General features: G+C 37.6%; 1 protein-coding gene and 1 long non-coding RNA gene across 2 annotated transcripts; both read right to left on the bottom strand.

The window, feature by feature from the left end:
* Positions 1-11,841: 11,841 nt before the first annotated feature.
* LOC110795868 (40S ribosomal protein S3a) lies at positions 11,842-14,266 on the bottom strand. The gene is made up of 7 exons (XM_022000896.2): positions 14,154-14,266; positions 14,018-14,065; positions 13,793-13,898; positions 12,798-12,935; positions 12,531-12,716; positions 12,231-12,431; positions 11,842-12,098 (listed from the first exon to the last, which is right to left on the bottom strand). Exons 1-7 carry the CDS (start codon positions 14,162-14,164, stop codon positions 12,000-12,002), a joined length of 789 nt encoding a protein of 262 aa, XP_021856588.1. The 5' UTR covers positions 14,165-14,266; the 3' UTR covers positions 11,842-11,999.
* Positions 14,267-15,821: 1,555 nt separating this feature from the next.
* LOC130472019 (uncharacterized) lies at positions 15,822-17,467 on the bottom strand. The gene is made up of 2 exons (XR_008932236.1): positions 17,135-17,467; positions 15,822-16,071 (listed from the first exon to the last, which is right to left on the bottom strand). It is a non-coding gene; the product is annotated as an uncharacterized lncRNA (long non-coding RNA).
* Between the last annotated feature and the right edge of the window lie 1,548 nt (positions 17,468-19,015).

Here is a 19,015-nt window from a genome sequence, read left to right on the forward strand (position 1 = left end):
GTAGCAGTACAACCCTTGTTCCGTTACAAATGATGTCTTCTCTTGATCTTCGGGCCACAATGGGATCTGGTGGAATCCGGAGTAGGCGTCCATAAAGCTCATCATGGCAGGCCCTGCCGTTGAATCGACGAGTCGGTCTATCTTTGGCAGTGGGAAACTGTCCTTGGGGCAAGCTTTGTTGAGGTCGGTGTAATCAACGCACATCCTCCATGCCCCATTAGGCTTGGGCACCAGTACTACATTGGCCACCCAGTCGGGATACTGACAAGGACGTATGAAGCCTGCATCTATTAGTTTCTTAACCTCAGCGGCGGCGGCCAAATTTCTTGCTTCTCCATGATTCCTTTTCTTATGGCGTACTGGCTTTATGGTGCTATCTACATTTAGCTTATGCACGGCTACCGCCGGATCAATGCCTGGCATTTCTTCTACCGTAAAGGCGAATATTTCTTTGTATTCTCGGAGCAGTTGCACTAATGCCGCTGACATGGGATCGTCAGGGTGAATCCCAATGGGAACCGTTCGAGACGGGTCTTGTAGGTCTAGGATTATAGCATAGTGTGCTCCTACTGGCTCAGGTCGTCTTTCTGCACTGTGCTCCGTTGGTGTCTCCTGAATTTTACGACGGGTTGCCAGAGGTTTAGCTTGCTCTCTTCCCTTTGGAGAGGCTACCCAGGCCGTTGGCTCCAACGTCGATAAGTAACAATCTCTGGCCAGCTGCTGATTTCCGTAGAGAGACCCTACGCATCCGTTTTCTCCGACAAATTTGACCAGCAGTAAATGAGGAACGATCACAGCTCTTAGGTCGTTCAGCGTTGGGCGGCCGAGTATGATGTTGAATGTGGTGAGGTTTGCTACAATTATGAACCGGATGACCCATTCTTTGGTCACTGGGGGAACTCCAACAGAGGTCGGGAGCAAGATGGAGCCGATAGGTCGAACGACGCTCCCCCCGAATCCTACCAAGGGCCCGTTGATGAGTCATATTTGTATAGGGTATTTTAGGCGCATTTAGGTTGCATTAATAGGCATTTATATCATTTTAGTTGCATTTAGGATCACATTTGCATAAGTTATCGTTGTCGTACTCTATTACGCCCCGTTTGTGTTTTCTTAATGTTTCAGGTGATTTTACGGTCATTTGGATGCTTTCGGAGTGTTATGAGTTGATTTGGATGATGAACGGATGGAATGTTGACTCGAGGATCATTGCATGTCTCTAGGGATAATTTTGAGTCAACAACGAAGCTAAACGCTATTTTTCTAAGCATCAAAACGGACAAGCGTTCACTCTTTTAATGATATCTCAAGTTCTACATGTCGGAATGAGACGAATTTGATTGGGCTAGAAAGTAGACTTCAAGAGCTTTCCAACGACAGGTCACACGTCCTTATAGGCATTGTAGAACAAGAGTTATGACATAAACAAGATGGCTCGACTATCCGATTCGCCTACGGCCCAAAACGCAGGCCCAACTCTCCTCCTTGGGCGCGAAAACCAGCGACCAACCAGCGGGCCCGCTGGTTTCTGCGCCCAAGTGATTTCCGCGCGTGTTTTGGTCTTCGTGATCGTCCAATTAAATCTTAGCTTATGTAATTGTTATTTTTTCCTATTTTGTTTAGAATTTGAGAAGCATATAAATACTTCAAGGGAATGCTTTATTTTTCCTTTAGGTTTCAATTCCCTAGATTTCGAATTCACGTTCTTTTTCTCTCTTTTCTTCTTCATGAACCCTAGTTTTTCTACATACTCCATCAATGTAATTCTTTGAGGTATAATTGATTTTTCTCTTTATTTTATTTATTGCTTTTAATTATGTTTTCATTCTTAGAATTGATTTTCATTGTTCGTTTCATGATTGAGTAGTTCGCTTTCTAGGGTTTGGGAATCCATGTTTATATTATGAATCCTTATTATTATTGTTGATGGTTTGATTATTCATTGATATTTCTAGTTGATTAGGTTTATATTGTTAATCTTTGCAATCTGATCAATTGTTTGATTAAATCATGCTAATAGGATTTAGAATCGAAAGATCGAATTTTAGAGGCTTACCTACAACTAGCAATTCTGATTATGTTAGCGATCGTACTGCATATGTTGAATTGAGAGTGTTAAGACCCGACCGTAGGATTAACTTGTGCTCTAGATAATTTGAATATTTGAGTTGTTGATGATGTTTTGATTGATTCTGAACTATGAATATGGTGAACCGTTGCCCTAGATATTTTAGTTTATTTTTCTATTTATTTTAGTTTAAACATTGAATCCTAAATTTCGTGACATTGTTAGTTTCGCCATACCTTGAAAGCTAGATTTAAATAGCCATCTCTCTGTGGATTCGACCCTGCTTACCCTACTACATTGTTAGGAGGTTTCGTTAGGATTTTATTTTTGACGGGTGTACGACAGCCTATCAAATTTTGGCGCCGTTGCCGGGGAGACGGTTTTATTTTTCTTTTTAGCTTTTATTTTTGGTGAGACTACATTGTATATATTTTTTTTCGTTTGTGTATAAAATTTCCCTTATTTTTTTTTTTATATACATGGCTTCTATTTGTTTTCCTCAATTCGAGAATGAAGTGTTTTGGAGGTATTATTATAGACTCGGAGATTTTCTTGGTCCAAATCATCTTTTTGAACAATGGGAACTATGTATGGTGATTTATGAGGGATTGAATGAAGATACAAGATTGGTGTTGGATTCCATGAGTAGTTATATATTTGTGGAGAAGACTCCACAAGAGTGTTGGGATTTGATTGAGCAATTAGCTAGGGATACATATGAGTGGGAGATGACAATGCTTGTTGAACCTACTCTGCAAAATTTCTCTTTTCCTATTCCTCAAACTCACACCCCTCCCCCGTATTATTGTTCTTGGTGTCATTGTCATGACCATGATACTTCTCTTTGTCCCTATAGCGAGTCATATGTTAAAACTGTCAACCCTTCCCTTCGATTTAATACGCAAAATTTCCAACTCGAACCATCTTATTATGACATGAAAATCCTTTATAATGATGATGATGATGATGGTGGATTTGTTGAGAATGTTAGTTCATTAGAGGAAGGTTATCATTTGACTTTTGGTACTGATGAGGAAAAGTTGGATATAACGGAGACTTTGGAGGTTGAAGAATCACTAATGGTTGTAGAATCGATGGTTGAGAAACCGTTGGTTGCAAAACTTTTGGTTGACGATTTTAGTGACGAGTTTGTTCACGAGGGTGGAATTATAGGTAAAAGCATCAATGTTGAGCCTATATCTCCTCCCGCCTATGTCCCGTTTTCGCGGAGGCTTGATCTTTTTCCTACATCCCCCATGTTAAGTCTTTCGCACTTTATCAATAGGTCTCCATTCCATGATACATTTGACCTTGCCGACCTTGATGCTCATTCTAAAACGTTTACATTGCCCGAGGAGCAATTAGAGGGAAGTTGTAAATATTCTCCTTTTTCTTTTTCTTTTGATTTTTCCTCTACTTCTGATTCTTTTTCTTTTGGTTTTATTTTTTCTGTTTATTTATCTAATACCCTATTTGCGAGGATGAATTTGGTTTTTCTCAAGCCATACGTAGTGCTCAATGACATGTTTGCAGGGGCATTTGATAAATTACTCAAGGCGTTGGATTCTTCTGATTAAATATTTGAGTGGAGTCAAGCTAATGACTTAAAACGAGCGCTTATCGGGAGGCAACCCGATTCCTAACTTTCCTTCATTTCAATTTTCTTCATTTATTTCCATTTTAATTTAGTATTTTATTTCTATTTGCTTAATTTATTGAAAATATAAAAAAAGATAAAAAAACAACAAAAGCACAAAAATATTTTCCTTTGAGTTCACTTGAATTCATAATTTTATTTTATTTTTTGATTAGTTTTCGTTAATCGTATTTATTTATTTATTTTGCGTTTAATTTTGCTAACGATTTTTTTATTTTCTTTGAGTTCACTTGAATTCATAATTTTATTTTATTTTTAGATTAGTTTTTCGTTCATCGTATTTATTTTATTTATTTTTGTGCGTTTAGTTTCACTAACGATTCTAACTTTTGAATTTAGTGGTGCTTGAATTATTATTTTTTCAGAATTATAGGGTCAAGATCAAGTTAATTCCGAAAATCCGATGCATCGACAAGTTTTTGCAAGCCACAATAATGCAGCGACGAGCTGCACTCGCGCATTCCAGCGCTCACCCAACGAGCTAGCTCGTCGCACTTCGTTGTGCGGACAACCAGCGACTACCCAGCGGCCTCGCTGAACGTTTTTGGCCCAAATTTCACAAATCTCTGCCTTGCCCGCTGGATTGCCAGCGACCACGCTGGATTTCCGCCCTCCCCTTATTCAAAAAACAAGAAAAACAACTGACATCCCTCACCCACAACACCGCCTACCACCCAGCCCATCCTCCAACCTCTCCCTCGTTACTCGCCGGCATCAACTCCCACCTCACCGGAGTTCGGCGCCCAGCCCGCCACCTTCCCCTCTCACCCACGCAACAAACATCACCCCCCCCCGCGCAACCAATTCGCGAACCACCAGTCGCCCCTCCTCTCACGCAAAACACCCCTACCCTCGCCATCTTTCTCAGCGAACCGCCGCCGTTGCACTACCTTCGACGACGGCCACCACCCACGCGCCATCCCCTCCAACCTCTCTTACCCGCGCAACAACCACCTCAGACCAGCCACCATCCGCCACCATCCGCCACCTTCCCACCCCCTTCTTTACCTCTCAATTCTCCCTCCTTCACCATTATATTGGTTCATGAATTAAAACCCTAACTTTTGAAATCAATTTGGGGGTTTTTATTCTTTGTGGGCATTGACAAATTGTGTAGTATCGTGGCTTGTTTGTGAAATTCACGGGAGTTCGTAACCAAATTCTAGTCTTTGTGGTGCAAAATGGTATTAAAATTTAAATTTTCCTAAACTTTATTCACTTGAATCATATTTTGAAACGAAAAATTGGAATTTGATATTGATATTGGTTGTTGAATTCGAATTGTTTCGTTGTTGGTGAATATTATATGAATTATTTGTTGATATTGGTTAACGCTCGTTGGTTGTTGAGTTTGAATTATTAGCATTGAGCGAATATTATTATTGATTGGATTGCTCGTTGGGATTGCTCGTTGAATCTTGAAGTATGCACCGTTTTGGTTGATTGGAGTATTTTAAATCGTGGTTGTTGTATCATGAAAGCAACTAAACCAACAAGCTATCACCCAAATCCACCACATTTATGGAGATTGGCTCTTTGCGTCGTCAGTTTGAAGCTTCTGGCCACACCGCTTCTACTGTCGGCAGTCCTACCGAGTCTTACTCGGTCGACGAGGCTCATCACGAGTGAGCACTTTCCATCTCTCTCCCTTGTTTGAGTTATATTGTTGCTATTTTCACAGTGAGGGCACTGTGTTTTGTTTAGCTTGGGGGAGGGATATCTATCTTTATTGCTTTCTAGTATAGTTTTATTGCTTTTTTAGGTGTTGTACGCTTTGTATCATCCATTAGGGGTGGGAGTTTACGTGCAATGAAAAAAAAATGTACTGCTTTCCTAGTGTTATTGTTCAATTTAGTTGCATTTTTTGCATTCATATGTCTTTATACCCTGCATTGTGCAATTGACTTTCAAACTATGTTCGGGCTTTATTTGACTCTCTTGAGCTTCTTTTGAACTTAGTTATGATTCTGAAATTCAGTCGGTCATGCTATACATTGATAACTGCTTGGCATTGTGTGAACCAATTGAATGGTATGCGGTAAGATGTTGGTCTCGTGTCAAGAATAGCTAGCCAATTATCTTGCAGGTCACCTTACTATGTGTTTGTGTGATTGATGTGACTTGTTATCGTATGATTTTGGCTTGAGATTCATTAGTAGTTTAGTTGCAACTCACGCATGCCGCGTATGACAGAGGCCATTCTCTTAGGAAGCCTTCAGACGAATTTAGAAACATCAGTTCCTGCCTTTCATACCCATGTTGTAGCCTTGTCTGTTTATTGTTTTAACTCCACAAAATTGAGCCCTATTAGCCCCGTTGGTTACTTGTCCCGAGTCTAGCTTGGGGGAGCTTCGGTGTTCGTAATGGTTTCATTGATGTTGATTGATTGGCACACTAAGCCAATAGTTCGTGGTTCGAGGCTATGTTTGGATTTGTGGTTCGGAAATGGTGTATATTATTGTTGGCACCCAAGCTTGTAACAGTTAGCATTAGATTTATTATGTACTTTCGATTTCATTATCTAGTTTCATTTTCATACCAAAATAAATAAATAAAAAAATAGAAAAAAAATAGAAAAAAAATAGAAAAAAAAAAGAAGAAAAAAAATAGAAAAAAAAAGAAAAAAAAAAGAGAGAAAAATCAAAAAAAAATATGTTTCGTTTTTGTATGTAGTCTGAAAGCTGGGAAAGGGGAATGAAGAAAGATCATTGACATTATATTATGTTTTTCCCTTGGTTATAACTTGGTTGATTGTTCGGGTTTCATGGTTCGATGGAGTTGGATTTGCGGCATTATCACGCCGACGCATGTAGTTCACCTTTGCTCCCCAAGTTGGACCTTACTCTCACTTTTTCCCAAATTATACCCTACCCTTTGTTTTTACCTATCCCCATTACAAGCTTATTATAAAGACCTCTTGATCGGCATGTTTGTTTTGTGATTGAATGAAAATCGTTTCTTGCTATTGTCATCTTACCCCATGTTGCATCATATATTTATATTCTACAAGGTATGCGGCGACGACTAGCTTGATTGAGAATAGTTTGTGGCTAAGCTTGGTTGTTTCGATTGTGGATCACGATGCTTTGTGGTTCTATTTGTATCCGAGCTAGATTTCTGTCTCAATAACTCTGTTTGATTGTTTGCTCGAGAGTTGGGTTGGTCTTACCATGGTTTTGTGAAAGTCATGTGCGTCTTGTTTCTCTACCTTTGGTTTAGTGTTGCTTGGGACAAGCAACAGTCTAGCTTGGGGGAATTTGATGAGTCATATTTGTATAGGGTATTTTAGGCGCATTTAGGTTGCATTAATAGGCATTTATATCATTTTAGTTGCATTTAGGATCACATTTGCATAAGTTATCGTTGTCGTACTCTATTACGCCCCGTTTGTGTTTTCTTAATGTTTCAGGTGATTTTACGGTCATTTGGATGCTTTCGGAGTGTTATGAGTTGATTTGGATGATGAACGGATGGAATGTTGACTCGAGGATCATTGCATGTCTCTAGGGATAATTTTGAGTCAACAACGAAGCTAAACGCTATTTTTCTAAGCATCAAAACGGACAAGCGTTCACTCTTTTGATGATATCTCAAGTTCTACATGTCGGAATGAGACGAATTTGATTGGGCTAGAAAGTAGACTTCAAGAGCTTTCCAACGACAGGTCACACGTCCTTATAGGCATTATAGAACAAGAGTTATGACATAAACAAGATGGCTCGACTATCCGATTCGCCTACGGCCCAAAACGCAGGCCCAACTCTCCTCCTTGGGCGCGAAAACCAGCGACCAACCAGCGGGCCCGCTGGTTTCTGCGCCCAAGTGATTTCCGCGCGTGTTTTGGTCTTCGTGATCGTCCAATTAAATCTTAGCTTATGTAATTGTTATTTTTTCCTATTTTGTTTAGAATTTGAGAAGCATATAAATACTTCAAGGGAATGCTTTATTTTTCCTTTAGGTTTCAATTCCCTAGATTTCGAATTCACGTTCTTTTTCTCTCTTTTCTTCTTCATGAACCCTAGTTTTTCTACATACTCCATCAATGTAATTCTTTGAGGTATAATTGATTTTTCTCTTTATTTTATTTATTGCTTTTAATTATGTTTTCATTCTTAGAATTGATTTTCATTGTTCGTTTCATGATTGAGTAGTTCGCTTTCTAGGGTTTGGGAATCCATGTTTATATTATGAATCCTTATTATTATTGTTGATGGTTTGATTATTCATTGATATTTCTAGTTGATTAGGTTTATATTGTTAATCTTTGCAATCTGATCAATTGTTTGATTAAATCATGCTAATAGGATTTAGAATCGAAAGATCGAATTTTAGAGGCTTACCTACAACTAGCAATTCTGATTATGTTAGCGATCGTACTGCATATGTTGAATTGAGAGTGTTAAGACCCGACCGTAGGATTAACTTGTGCTCTAGATAATTTGAATATTTGAGTTGTTGATGATGTTTTGATTGATTCTGAACTATGAATACGGTGAACCGTTGCCCTAGATATTTTAGTTTATTTTTTCTATTTATTTTAGTTTAAACATTGAATCCTAAATTTCGTGACATTGTTAGTTTCGCCATACCTTGAAAGCTAGATTTAAATAGCCATCTCTCTGTGGATTCGACCCTGCTTACCCTACTACATTGTTAGGAGGTTTCGTTAGGATTTTATTTTTGACGGGTGTACGACAGCCTATCACCCGTATACTTTTTCTATGGATTCAGGATCGTATTTTAATTTCTGCAGACATTGCAGACTAATTATGTCGGACGAGCTCCCCATGACTACCAGTACTCTCTTCACCTTGAGGTTAGCCACCCTAATCTCTATAACCAGAGGGTCATCATCATATGGTGTTGCCGCTCTTCTGTAATCGTCCTTGGAAATTTCCACAGGGGGTAGATTCATCTGTGTTGGGTGAAGATATGATGGATCTTTTTGCCGTCCTTCCTTACATGGTTCTCCTGCCGCTATTCCCCCTGATATCACCATAACTCTTTCGTCCGAATGCGTCTTAGAGGTGAGGCTCATTTCTTTGTCTGCGTCCTTTAAACGGATGTACTGACGGAGGTGTCCTTCAGCCGCGTGGTCACTTAATATCTTCCTCAACATCCGACAATCTTGGGTGTCATGTCCTTCGTCGTTGTGGAAAGCGCAAAAAGGGGCCTGTTGGCTTGAGCTGGCCAGTCGTCGGAAGGACGATTCTATTCCCAGACTTGGTCCCTCCGCGAGGAGGATGTTTTCAAGAGTTGTGTTGAACATAAAGAAGCCCCTAGAGGACGACCTCCTTCGCCTTCTTTTCTCCTCCGTGCCGCGTCCATTCTTCCTCAAGATGACGCTCTCATGCTGTCTTCTAGGAGTCTTTAGAAAGTGATGGCCCTGGGCCTCATTTTTCTTCTGTGAGGTTCGTCTCGTCCATCTTCCCGGGCGTTCCTCTTTTACATGCCTACTCTCTTTCCCCAGGGGGCGTCCTTTCATCGGTGAGTTAGGATCCTCTGACAAAAGCTCTACCATCCTGCCATTATCATGCTTAGGATTGACTTTGTGAGCGTCATTCAACAAGTGCTGCACAGGCGAGCTAACTGCCGCGTCATATTGGGAACTGGACCCACCTTTAAACACCCCTCCTCTGACCAGGAGTCCCGTCTTGTCATCGAATTTCCTGCACTCAGATTGAAGTTCAGCCATGACACTGTACCTCCCCACAGACGGCGCCAAATGTTGTGGGATCTTTTTCGGTGCTGACGTGGCACGCGCTCCTCGGAGGTATCAAGTATGACCTGGCACGAACTTTCTGGCAACCTGCAAAACAAGAATATTCCCGTAGGAATATTCCCTCCGATGCTTAAGTAAGTATAAGCTAGAGAGAGAAATAATATGTAGAGAGAAGGCAGAGCAAAGATAGAATTGAGTTGGTTGGAATGAATTGAATGCCTTTGCATTGGGATTTGTGCTATTTATAGGGCTAGGGTTTCTTGGGAGTTGATCCCTCAACCCTAGCTGTGGGATGCGCGCCACTTTGGGCCAACAATGGTGAGCTTTTACAAGTTGGGCCTGGCTTCCCTAAGGAAGTGGGCCCTTCAGAATAAGGCTGCGCCCTTAGTTCGTTTAAGAGCCGAGATTTGGGCCTACTTCCTAGGCTGAGGCCCATCTGATTAGCATAGGTCCTGGTAGCCTCTTTGGGCCTTGTGGCGGAGATAATCAAGCCCACATCAATAACCAAACAACCACTTATCACCTAGAACTTTGTGCAAAGGTAAGTGTAACAACTAATCTGGGACAGAGGGAGTATAACATTAATTTCTCGAGCTAGCATACCGATATAAGAACCCAACCAGCCAAACTCATTCTAATTTAACCAATTTTGTATGTTTGAAATGCTAATAAATTCTAATTTATTGTGTATATAACATTAACCACATTTATGCGAGTATGTGAATAACATAAAAATTAATTAATTTAAGTTCATACCCACGACCCATGTAACTCACAACCCATCATGTACTATGTCTATTTTTTCCAAGACAACCCACAACTCGACCCACCCTAGTTTAACTGAGGCGGATGTGTGTCAATTATCTCTGACCCACAACCCACCCACGACCTACTAAACCCACCCAACCCACGACCTACTAAACCCACCCAACCCACCACATTGCCCATCTCATTACAGACTTTCCAAAAAACTGCATTGGACTATAAGAGTGAGTTTTGGCTTTTGCTTCAGATTTTCATACTTAGTTAGAGCATCTCCAATGGTTGTAGCTAGGGACTAGCTTGAAATTTATAAAAGTTTCAAGCTAATGGCTAGACCATTGGAGTGAAAATAACAAATTAGCTTTGCCAAGCAAATTAGCTTAAACAAGCTAATTTGCTTAACAACTAGCTCTCAAAATTGCCAAATAATTAATTGACAAGTGGAACAAATTTAAATAACAAGCTAGTTGCTAGCCATTGGGGCACAAATTAGCTAGACAATAAAATAGCTTGAAATCTTATGTGGCATAATAAGCTAATTGTCAAATTAGCTTACCATTGTGGATGCTCTTATTGGATGACAGTTTCTTGTTTACTGTAGTTCCTCTGAGAACAGCAGGAATGAACCATTTCGGTTAATTAGTTCCGTCATTAAATCATCTAATTTGAAATTAAACCCTTTGCAGAAAATCTGTGCTTAAAGTTGAAAAATACAACGGCATACATGAGCCGCGTTCAGGCTCATGTAGGGATGGCAATGGGTCGGATCTGGACCGGGTCCGACAGGATCCAGACCCAGACCCGCTTTTTAAGAGGTGGATCCAGATCCGACCCATATCCACTGGGTCTAAAAAAATCAGATCCAGACCCAGATCCACTGGGTCTAATGGGTCTAGGGTCGGATCTGGGTCCTAAATGGGTCTAAGCGTATTTCTTTTCCAAAAAAATTTGTCCCTCATTTTTCTTATATTACGTAATTTTTTCTCCCATTTTTTGTATATAAACGTATCGTTGCTTTAATAAAACCACTAAATATGGAATATTCGTTAATTTTGTTTAGGAAAAAAAATCATATTAGCCCTGTAATACAATAAGTATTTAAAGTTTCTAATATTATTATGTATATGTCACGTCAAATAATTTTTAAATAGTTTAGTATCATAAGAACTGAATAAAGTTTAGCATGTAAAGATTGAATTATGTTTAAATTTTAATATATTTTTTAAAAATTATATATATGGGTCTGTGGGTCGGATCTGGATCGGATCTGGATCTTTAGTTCTTGGACCCGGACCCAGACCCGCCCCATTGAACAAAGACCCAGATCCACCCCAGATCCACAGGGTCTAATTTTTTTGGACCCAGACCCTTAAAAATGGACCGGGTCCAACCGGATCTGGATCGGATCTTGAACCCATTGCCATCCCTAGGCTCATGCAACTCATAACCCCGAGAAAACCTGACTTTATTGTTCAACAAGTTTGGTGCTGCAGATGCTTATTTCTTCTATTCATCATAATCCAAAATTTTCCTCGTAGCTAAATAATGTGAATTTATTCATTTGCCAACTAATAAAAAGCCCGTCATTCTACAAGATACGAAGTATGACGCAAAAAACCTCTAGTAGGAAAATTAAGCAATCGGACACAATTAAATTTTTCCAGCAAAATATCAACTTACAACAAAAAAAACCACTACAAAACTGCTATTAATTCAATCTCATCATTAACAAAAGTTTGCTAAACAGAGTCTATTTAACTAGAACACCGACAATATGAAGCAAATTCTGCTTAGGCACCAACAACTTCTGTGGCCTCACCCTCAACAACGGCTTCCTCCGCTGGCCTGTCTAATTTTACACCTACATCCTCAGAATAGTCACCGTGAACCTGCATCGAGGAAATCAGATAAATCAATTTTGGATTAAGAGTCAAAGACACTAACCCAAACAGATATTACTAAACCAAACGCAAATGTGCCACGAAAATTTACTAGACTAAAAAAACAGATCAAGAAATTACCTCCATCAATTTTCCAAGATCAAATTTAGGTGCCTTGAGGATCTTGACCTTCCTGATGTACACATTTTGAAGTGGGTAGATTCCCATGGTGGCCTTCTCAATCTCCTTTCCAATGGATTCTGGGATAAACTTTGCAACAAGCTCCTTGAGATCACAAGAGCTAGCCTGGTTGACCATGATCTCACGCATCTTACGGCGGATCTGAGAAAAAGAAGAAGAATGCACAACTCTGTTCATGATTGATTCTCCAACTAAATGACAGAACGTACAAAAGGATGCCAATCAAAGAGGAGCACAAACCTGACGAATCTGGCTAGATTGCGCATAGGTGGTCCTCTTCACCTGGTTGGGACGTCTCTTGGTGAAGGCAATGCAGAACATACGTAGGGTAAAGTTGTCGGTTGTTTTTACGTCAACATGAGCCTCGATCAAAGTCTGCCACTTGCGAACCAAAGACCTCAACTTGTCGGTTGTAAAGTCCATACCCTAATTAACAAAATAATCACTTCACATTTAGCATACGCTACCATTAAACTACATTTACAGTTTTACATGATACAAACATACCCAGAAGTTAGTGAGCACATTACGGCCCTGAACATCCTCTGCTCTCAGACGGATCTTCCTGAAGAATTGATCCTCGTCGTTTTGAAGATCAGCCAATGAGATCTCAAAAACTCTATGCTTAAGTCCCTCAGATGCAATCTAAAATTTTAAAAGATCACAGTTAATTCACCACAATCAATCAAATACTACACCTATAGACAAATGCAGTTTGCTCACCACAAAATCAATCAAGTACTACTACCTACAAACCTATACAACTAGAAAAGCATCTCGGTCAGTGATCCTGAAAACCAAGATAACATATGAAACAACTTTTACGAAACAACTTTTACGCAACTAGCCCAAAATGTATCAAACACAACCCTAAACAAGTAGAAGTAGAAAAACAAAATTATTATTATCTCCCCAAATGACAAAGTGCAGCCGATGCAAAACAAATTATTATCATCTCCCAATATTAACTCTAAGATTATACACAAAATCAAATTAACCCTACATTATGTTTGACATTGGAATTACCAAATAACATATGAAGAACAGAGCAAATCGAAGGCTTAAAGTGAATTCGTTTGCATAACTCAGTGTTGGACTAAAGTAAACTGATAAATAATCTACATTGATACTAGTTACCAACAGCATCGATTAACATCAAACACATCACAAGCTAAAAAAATCATTACAATTACTACCCACTCAGGTCTCTACATACGAAGTATAATTTATTTAATAATAAACTACGTTCGCATAATTTCTGCAATCACAATCATACAACAAATAGAACTTATGCAAACAACTGTACATAGAATAGAAAAACAGATACCTAACAGACAAGTCATACGAAAAACAGTGTTCATTTAGAATGGTAAAGCATCGTCATTGCTATTTACAAATTAAACAATCAATGATGCACATATTAATTAACTTTTAATACCTCATCAAACAATTTGATTGGAATATTCAATATTGGAGCAGGAAAAGAGAGAGAAAGGGCGAACCTTGGTACCCTGAGTACGGGTAACTAGGGTTTTGCCAACACTCCTGGTGTTGAAGATTGAAGGTGCCTTGATGTCATACCAATCCTTCTTGGCAAATGGATCGGAGCTGAATCAAAAATATTCCGCAAATTAAAAAAAAAAAAAAAAAAAAATTCATCGTATTTCGAAAATACATAAAATCTAAATCGAAAGAGGAAATGAAAAATCAGGATTTAATAAACTTACGCCTTCTTCTTGCCTCCCTTCTTTCCCTTGGAAATCCTCTTGTTCTTACTGCAAAAACAACAACCAGATAATCAGAGTTAGATTCAGTACAACAATGGAGGAAATGGAGGAGAGAGAAAGAGGAACGATAGGATACCCGACGGCCATGGTGAATGGGAGAGGGTTTGAGGTTTCTGCCGCGCTCTCTCTCTCTACTCTTATGCGTGTGACCTCAAAGCCCAAACAGAAACCCTAAACGCATTAGTGATTGGTTTTATATAGGGGTGAACAAGTTAAAGCTTTGGACTTTTAAACTAATGGTCGCAGGTTTAAGTCCTGCTCCGCTGGCCGAACCCGGTACCGCATTAGGTTATGGAGCTCCAGATATTCGGTTTCCAACCCGGTTTAACTGGATATCCGATTTAACTAGATAAAAAATTCGGATAAAATGACTTATGCAAAACTAAGTTTTAATACCATGCCAATAAGTTATTATCTTTTTTTCCCTAATAATCGTCATAAATTCATAGTAAATTAACTACTCACTCCGTATTTATTTAAGAGATACACTTGCCTTTTTCGGTCGTATTTATTTAAGAGATACACTTGCTATTTTTAGTAACTTATCAACTCCATCATCTAATTAAATAATCTGTTTAATATATCTTATGTCCCACCACCTTATTAAACAAATAATTTCAGAACTATACTCCACCTCCCACTACCAAAAATGTCATGATCCCCACTTATTTTACTTATTAAAATATCTACCCAAACCCACTTGTTTTATTACTTTATTTAATTCAATTCTTCTTCTTAAAATCCGTGCACAGCCAAGTTTATCTCTTAAATAAATACGGAGGGAGTATATGGTTAGTATCCAAAAAGCATCCTTAGCATGCAAGAGTTTATCTTGCATAGAGTTTCTTTTTCTTTGGTATTTCAACATTTATTAATCACAAATAATATAACGCGTAGTATTTTAGTATAATCAAATAACTCAATTCGGTAATTTTATTTAGTATCGGATCTTATACACTTATATTCTTGTTACCTAGCTTTTGAGCCCGTTCAAAGAACGGGCGGCTGTGTATTGGTTGTTCAAATGTCTTTTGAAGTTTTAATTAGTGAGTATTTGTGATTTTTGGTAACATATGAATTAAATAGAGATGTAATTTAAAGGTTGGAAAATATAAAAATTATAATGATAAATAAATATTGGATGTTAAAGTGGTGTATTGGAAAAGACTAATAAGTATAGTAGACTATTAATAACTTGATGTTGAATAAGTAAAATAGAGTGGAAGAGGCATTAGAAGTTGTAAAACATAGAAACAATAAAGAAAAATTGAAAAAAAAAATGATGGATGAAAAGAGAGATGCCATATGGCTTCTAATAATGAGATGCCACATGGCTTCTAATAACCTATGGTTTTCCTTTTTAAATACTAGGTATAGATTTTTTTATATAATAAGAACGTAACTTTTTATGTTGCTATTTAAGTCTCCAAACTTTTTTCGAAATTGCAAAATTTGGATCGGATATCCGGATCTTAAAAACCGTGATTCGTCCCGATTCGATTTTTTACTCAAAAATTCGGGTCGGGTATCCAATCCTATTTTATCGGATCAGATATCCAAATATTCAGATATTTCAACCGGATAGCGGATCGGAAATATGGATATCCATTTATTCAGATATTTTTTTGCTCATCCCTAGTTTTATATACAATCTGCTAAAATAAAGGTTTTATCGGGGCCTTCTCTCATTTGGGCTTTTAAGGAATGAGGGGAAATGTAACACCCCCGATTTATTTACTGAAAATAAATAAGAAATAATATGACTTTATAAAAATTGCGGAAGCTTACACCTAAATCGGAGGTATCACCGCCACACTTGACCACTTTGTCAAGTGCTAAGGCTTACAAAACTCAAACTATTACAACTCGATCACTAGGTGATCTATTTACAACTGAAAATATTAAACTGTCATAAAAGATTAAACGATAACACTTGAGCTCCTTCAACTTGTAAATGCGATCCTTCACTATCAATCTGCTCCGGCCAATATTGACTGCTCACCATAGAGGACAAATTCCAAAAGGATCGTCGCAGGGCCATCATAGGAAGAAGACATGGCCGCAAACACACATAGCAAATAAACACACACGTCAGCAAAAAGCTGAGTAATCACCTGTTACAAACAGAAACATACTAATATAGAATAATAAAGGCTCACGTAAACAATGTAGTATGAAACTACATTTCAAGTATGATCCCAAAAATAAAACTAACTTCATACTCTATGAAAACTATAAATCTTCTCTTCATATGAACCTCAAATATATTGATATGATCTTTTCCTCTACTAAACGTACTCAAACCAATAGGTGCCATATTTGCTCTTTGTTCTATACGTACTTAGCCTTGGACATGGGTAATTCGAATAATAAACCAACAAGTATAAAAACTTGAAACTCTCAATAGCTACTAAAAAGACTCTCTGAGTCAAGGCCACTTTTGGACCAAATCCCACTTTGAGGATATTAAGAAAATAATAAAGATTGTATCTTGCTCCTCTACTAATGGTTATCATCTCCTTACCAATATGCCAAGGACCAAGGTTTATAACATTGAGCCTCAAACCAAGAATATGATAATTCAACTTTTCCTCATGATTACATAATGTGATCAAAATCAACCTTATTGTTAAAATATACGAAAGAGTATTTCTCAATAATAGCACCATGATCCCAAAATCATATACGAATTGAAGTAACTCATTCTATAATATCTCACTCCTCCACTGCAAACAAAACTAATTCCCAAAAAATAATATTTGATCAATTCCAACAATTTATTTTGACTAAACCCAATATAAATAATCTAAGTCTATCACTAACCATAATAACAATAACACACCTACATCGCTATACTTGCATTCAACTACTAAACTAAAAAAAAAAGCATATATACCAACAATTCGTATGGTACTCTTCTACAGCATCAAATCTATGAACATACAAAAATAAGTCATATGCTTTGCAGACCAAAAATCGAAATAAACAATATGATAACATATAATTAAGGAATAGATACAAACATCTCCAAAAAACTAGCTAAGTGCGCGTGATTACCTTCCGAGATGATAGTACCAATATCACAATTTCACAATACATCATCATGAGATAACTAGCGCGACTGATCAGGTACTAATAACGGTAGTGGATTCTAAATTTTGACAAAAAATAACTAAATATGGTCTTGACAAAAACACGAAGGAATTGAGATGATTAACAATAGAAAACCAAATTGATTTGATAAAGAGGAATAGTGGGTTTTACATGGATAACATAATGTGATATTGGAAACAAATATCAAACTTGATTTTTCAAAGTCTCCAAACAGAATACGGAGACAAGAAGGCGGAAGAAACAAACTAAAACAAAACGGCACATTAAATATTTAGGGTTAATGGGTATAATTCTTGTTAAAAGAGTCTTATTAAAAACTAAACTAGGTTTTTATACTTTCTAAAAATATTAAAAGATACTAATTAAAAAGGGATAATCATTTAATAATACTTATAACTTCAGTTTTTGCTATTAAATATATTTTACGAAATCATAAATATTGAAGTATTACAGGAAATCCCTAGATTCAGCTTCTTGATTATATGGGCCTGTTTCTATTTTAACCTTTTTCGTAATTATTTTTTGGCACAATTTGTTAAAACATATTTATATAAGTCTAATTTGGAAGATACGACCTTATAGTTCGTATAATTTATTTTGGCAAATTCAGACCTTGTAAAAAAGAATTGCAAGAAACAACCTTAGTCCATTTTCAAGCGTTGCCCAAGTCTTTTCGGCGTTGAATGTGGCGTGCAGGTCATCTGCGTCTTTTTTTCTAGTAAAATTTGTTAACTAACCTTTTAAATGTTTAATTTTGCGAGAAATAACCTTTAGTTATACTTTTTTTTGTGTGGCAATTTTAGACCTAAATAAAAAAATCTTTGCGAGCCTTTTTAACCTTTTATAACTAAGAAAATCTCATTTCATTGTGCTAAGCATCATTTCAAAATTTACATGGAGACAATAAGTGAACTTAATATGGAGGTCTTCAACTATTTAACTCAGAAAACATGCCACATATCAAGGAATTCAAGAGTCTGGTATGTTTCTCAACGATCGCTATGAGAGTTTCCATAATATGGTGTGATGGCGCAAGGGAAAACCGATCCTCTAGTTGACGGAGTGGATTAGGATGCTAGTATGTTATACAAAGGGTTTTAAGAAAAAGGGAAGAATTGAAAACCTCTAACGGGGTCATAATACTATATGTAATTAAGATGATCTAATTCATAGGGGTTTAGAAGAAATGTGTAATATAATTATTAACAAAGTTAACCTACGTGGATTTTAAATTTGATCGTGAAGAACACCTTTGTTGCAAATTTGGAAACGTAGGTATGCGATTGCTACAATGCTATATGCCTACATGTGGAATCTCATGAGTATTCTCTGTGGGCTTGCATCTGTTGGCTTGCATCCAAAAGAGTAAGTAAAACATAACGTTGGGAAATTCATTCACCATGCATAATTGTGCACAAACATATGACAACGTTTATTCTTCTACCTTTAAAACTAGTTGAACATAACATGAGTATTCCTTGGTAGACCATAACGAGTGGGAAGTTACACCTTATCCATAATCGCTTCCTCAATTCCTCCTACTTATAGGAAAATGGTTAGAAAGTCTAGCAAAATAAAGGGAAAAGGAACAAGAGAAATGTTACCATAAACAATAGGTTCCTTTTTTTTGTTACTTCCATTTGAATCTTGGTGACTTTAACACAATAAAAATAAAATCCTATTCGCAGTAAAATATTCCAAATGTTGTTTCGCGTTTTATAGGTCTGAAATTGTAAAAAAAAAAATTTTATACATGTAAGAGGTCTGTTTTGACAAAATTTTCAAGAGAAAAAACGCACGTGACATGTACACCACAATTAATGC

The sequence above is a fragment of the Spinacia oleracea genome, chromosome 1 (assembly GCF_020520425.1).
Source record: "Spinacia oleracea cultivar Varoflay chromosome 1, BTI_SOV_V1, whole genome shotgun sequence".
NCBI lineage: Eukaryota > Viridiplantae > Streptophyta > Magnoliopsida > Caryophyllales > Amaranthaceae > Spinacia > Spinacia oleracea.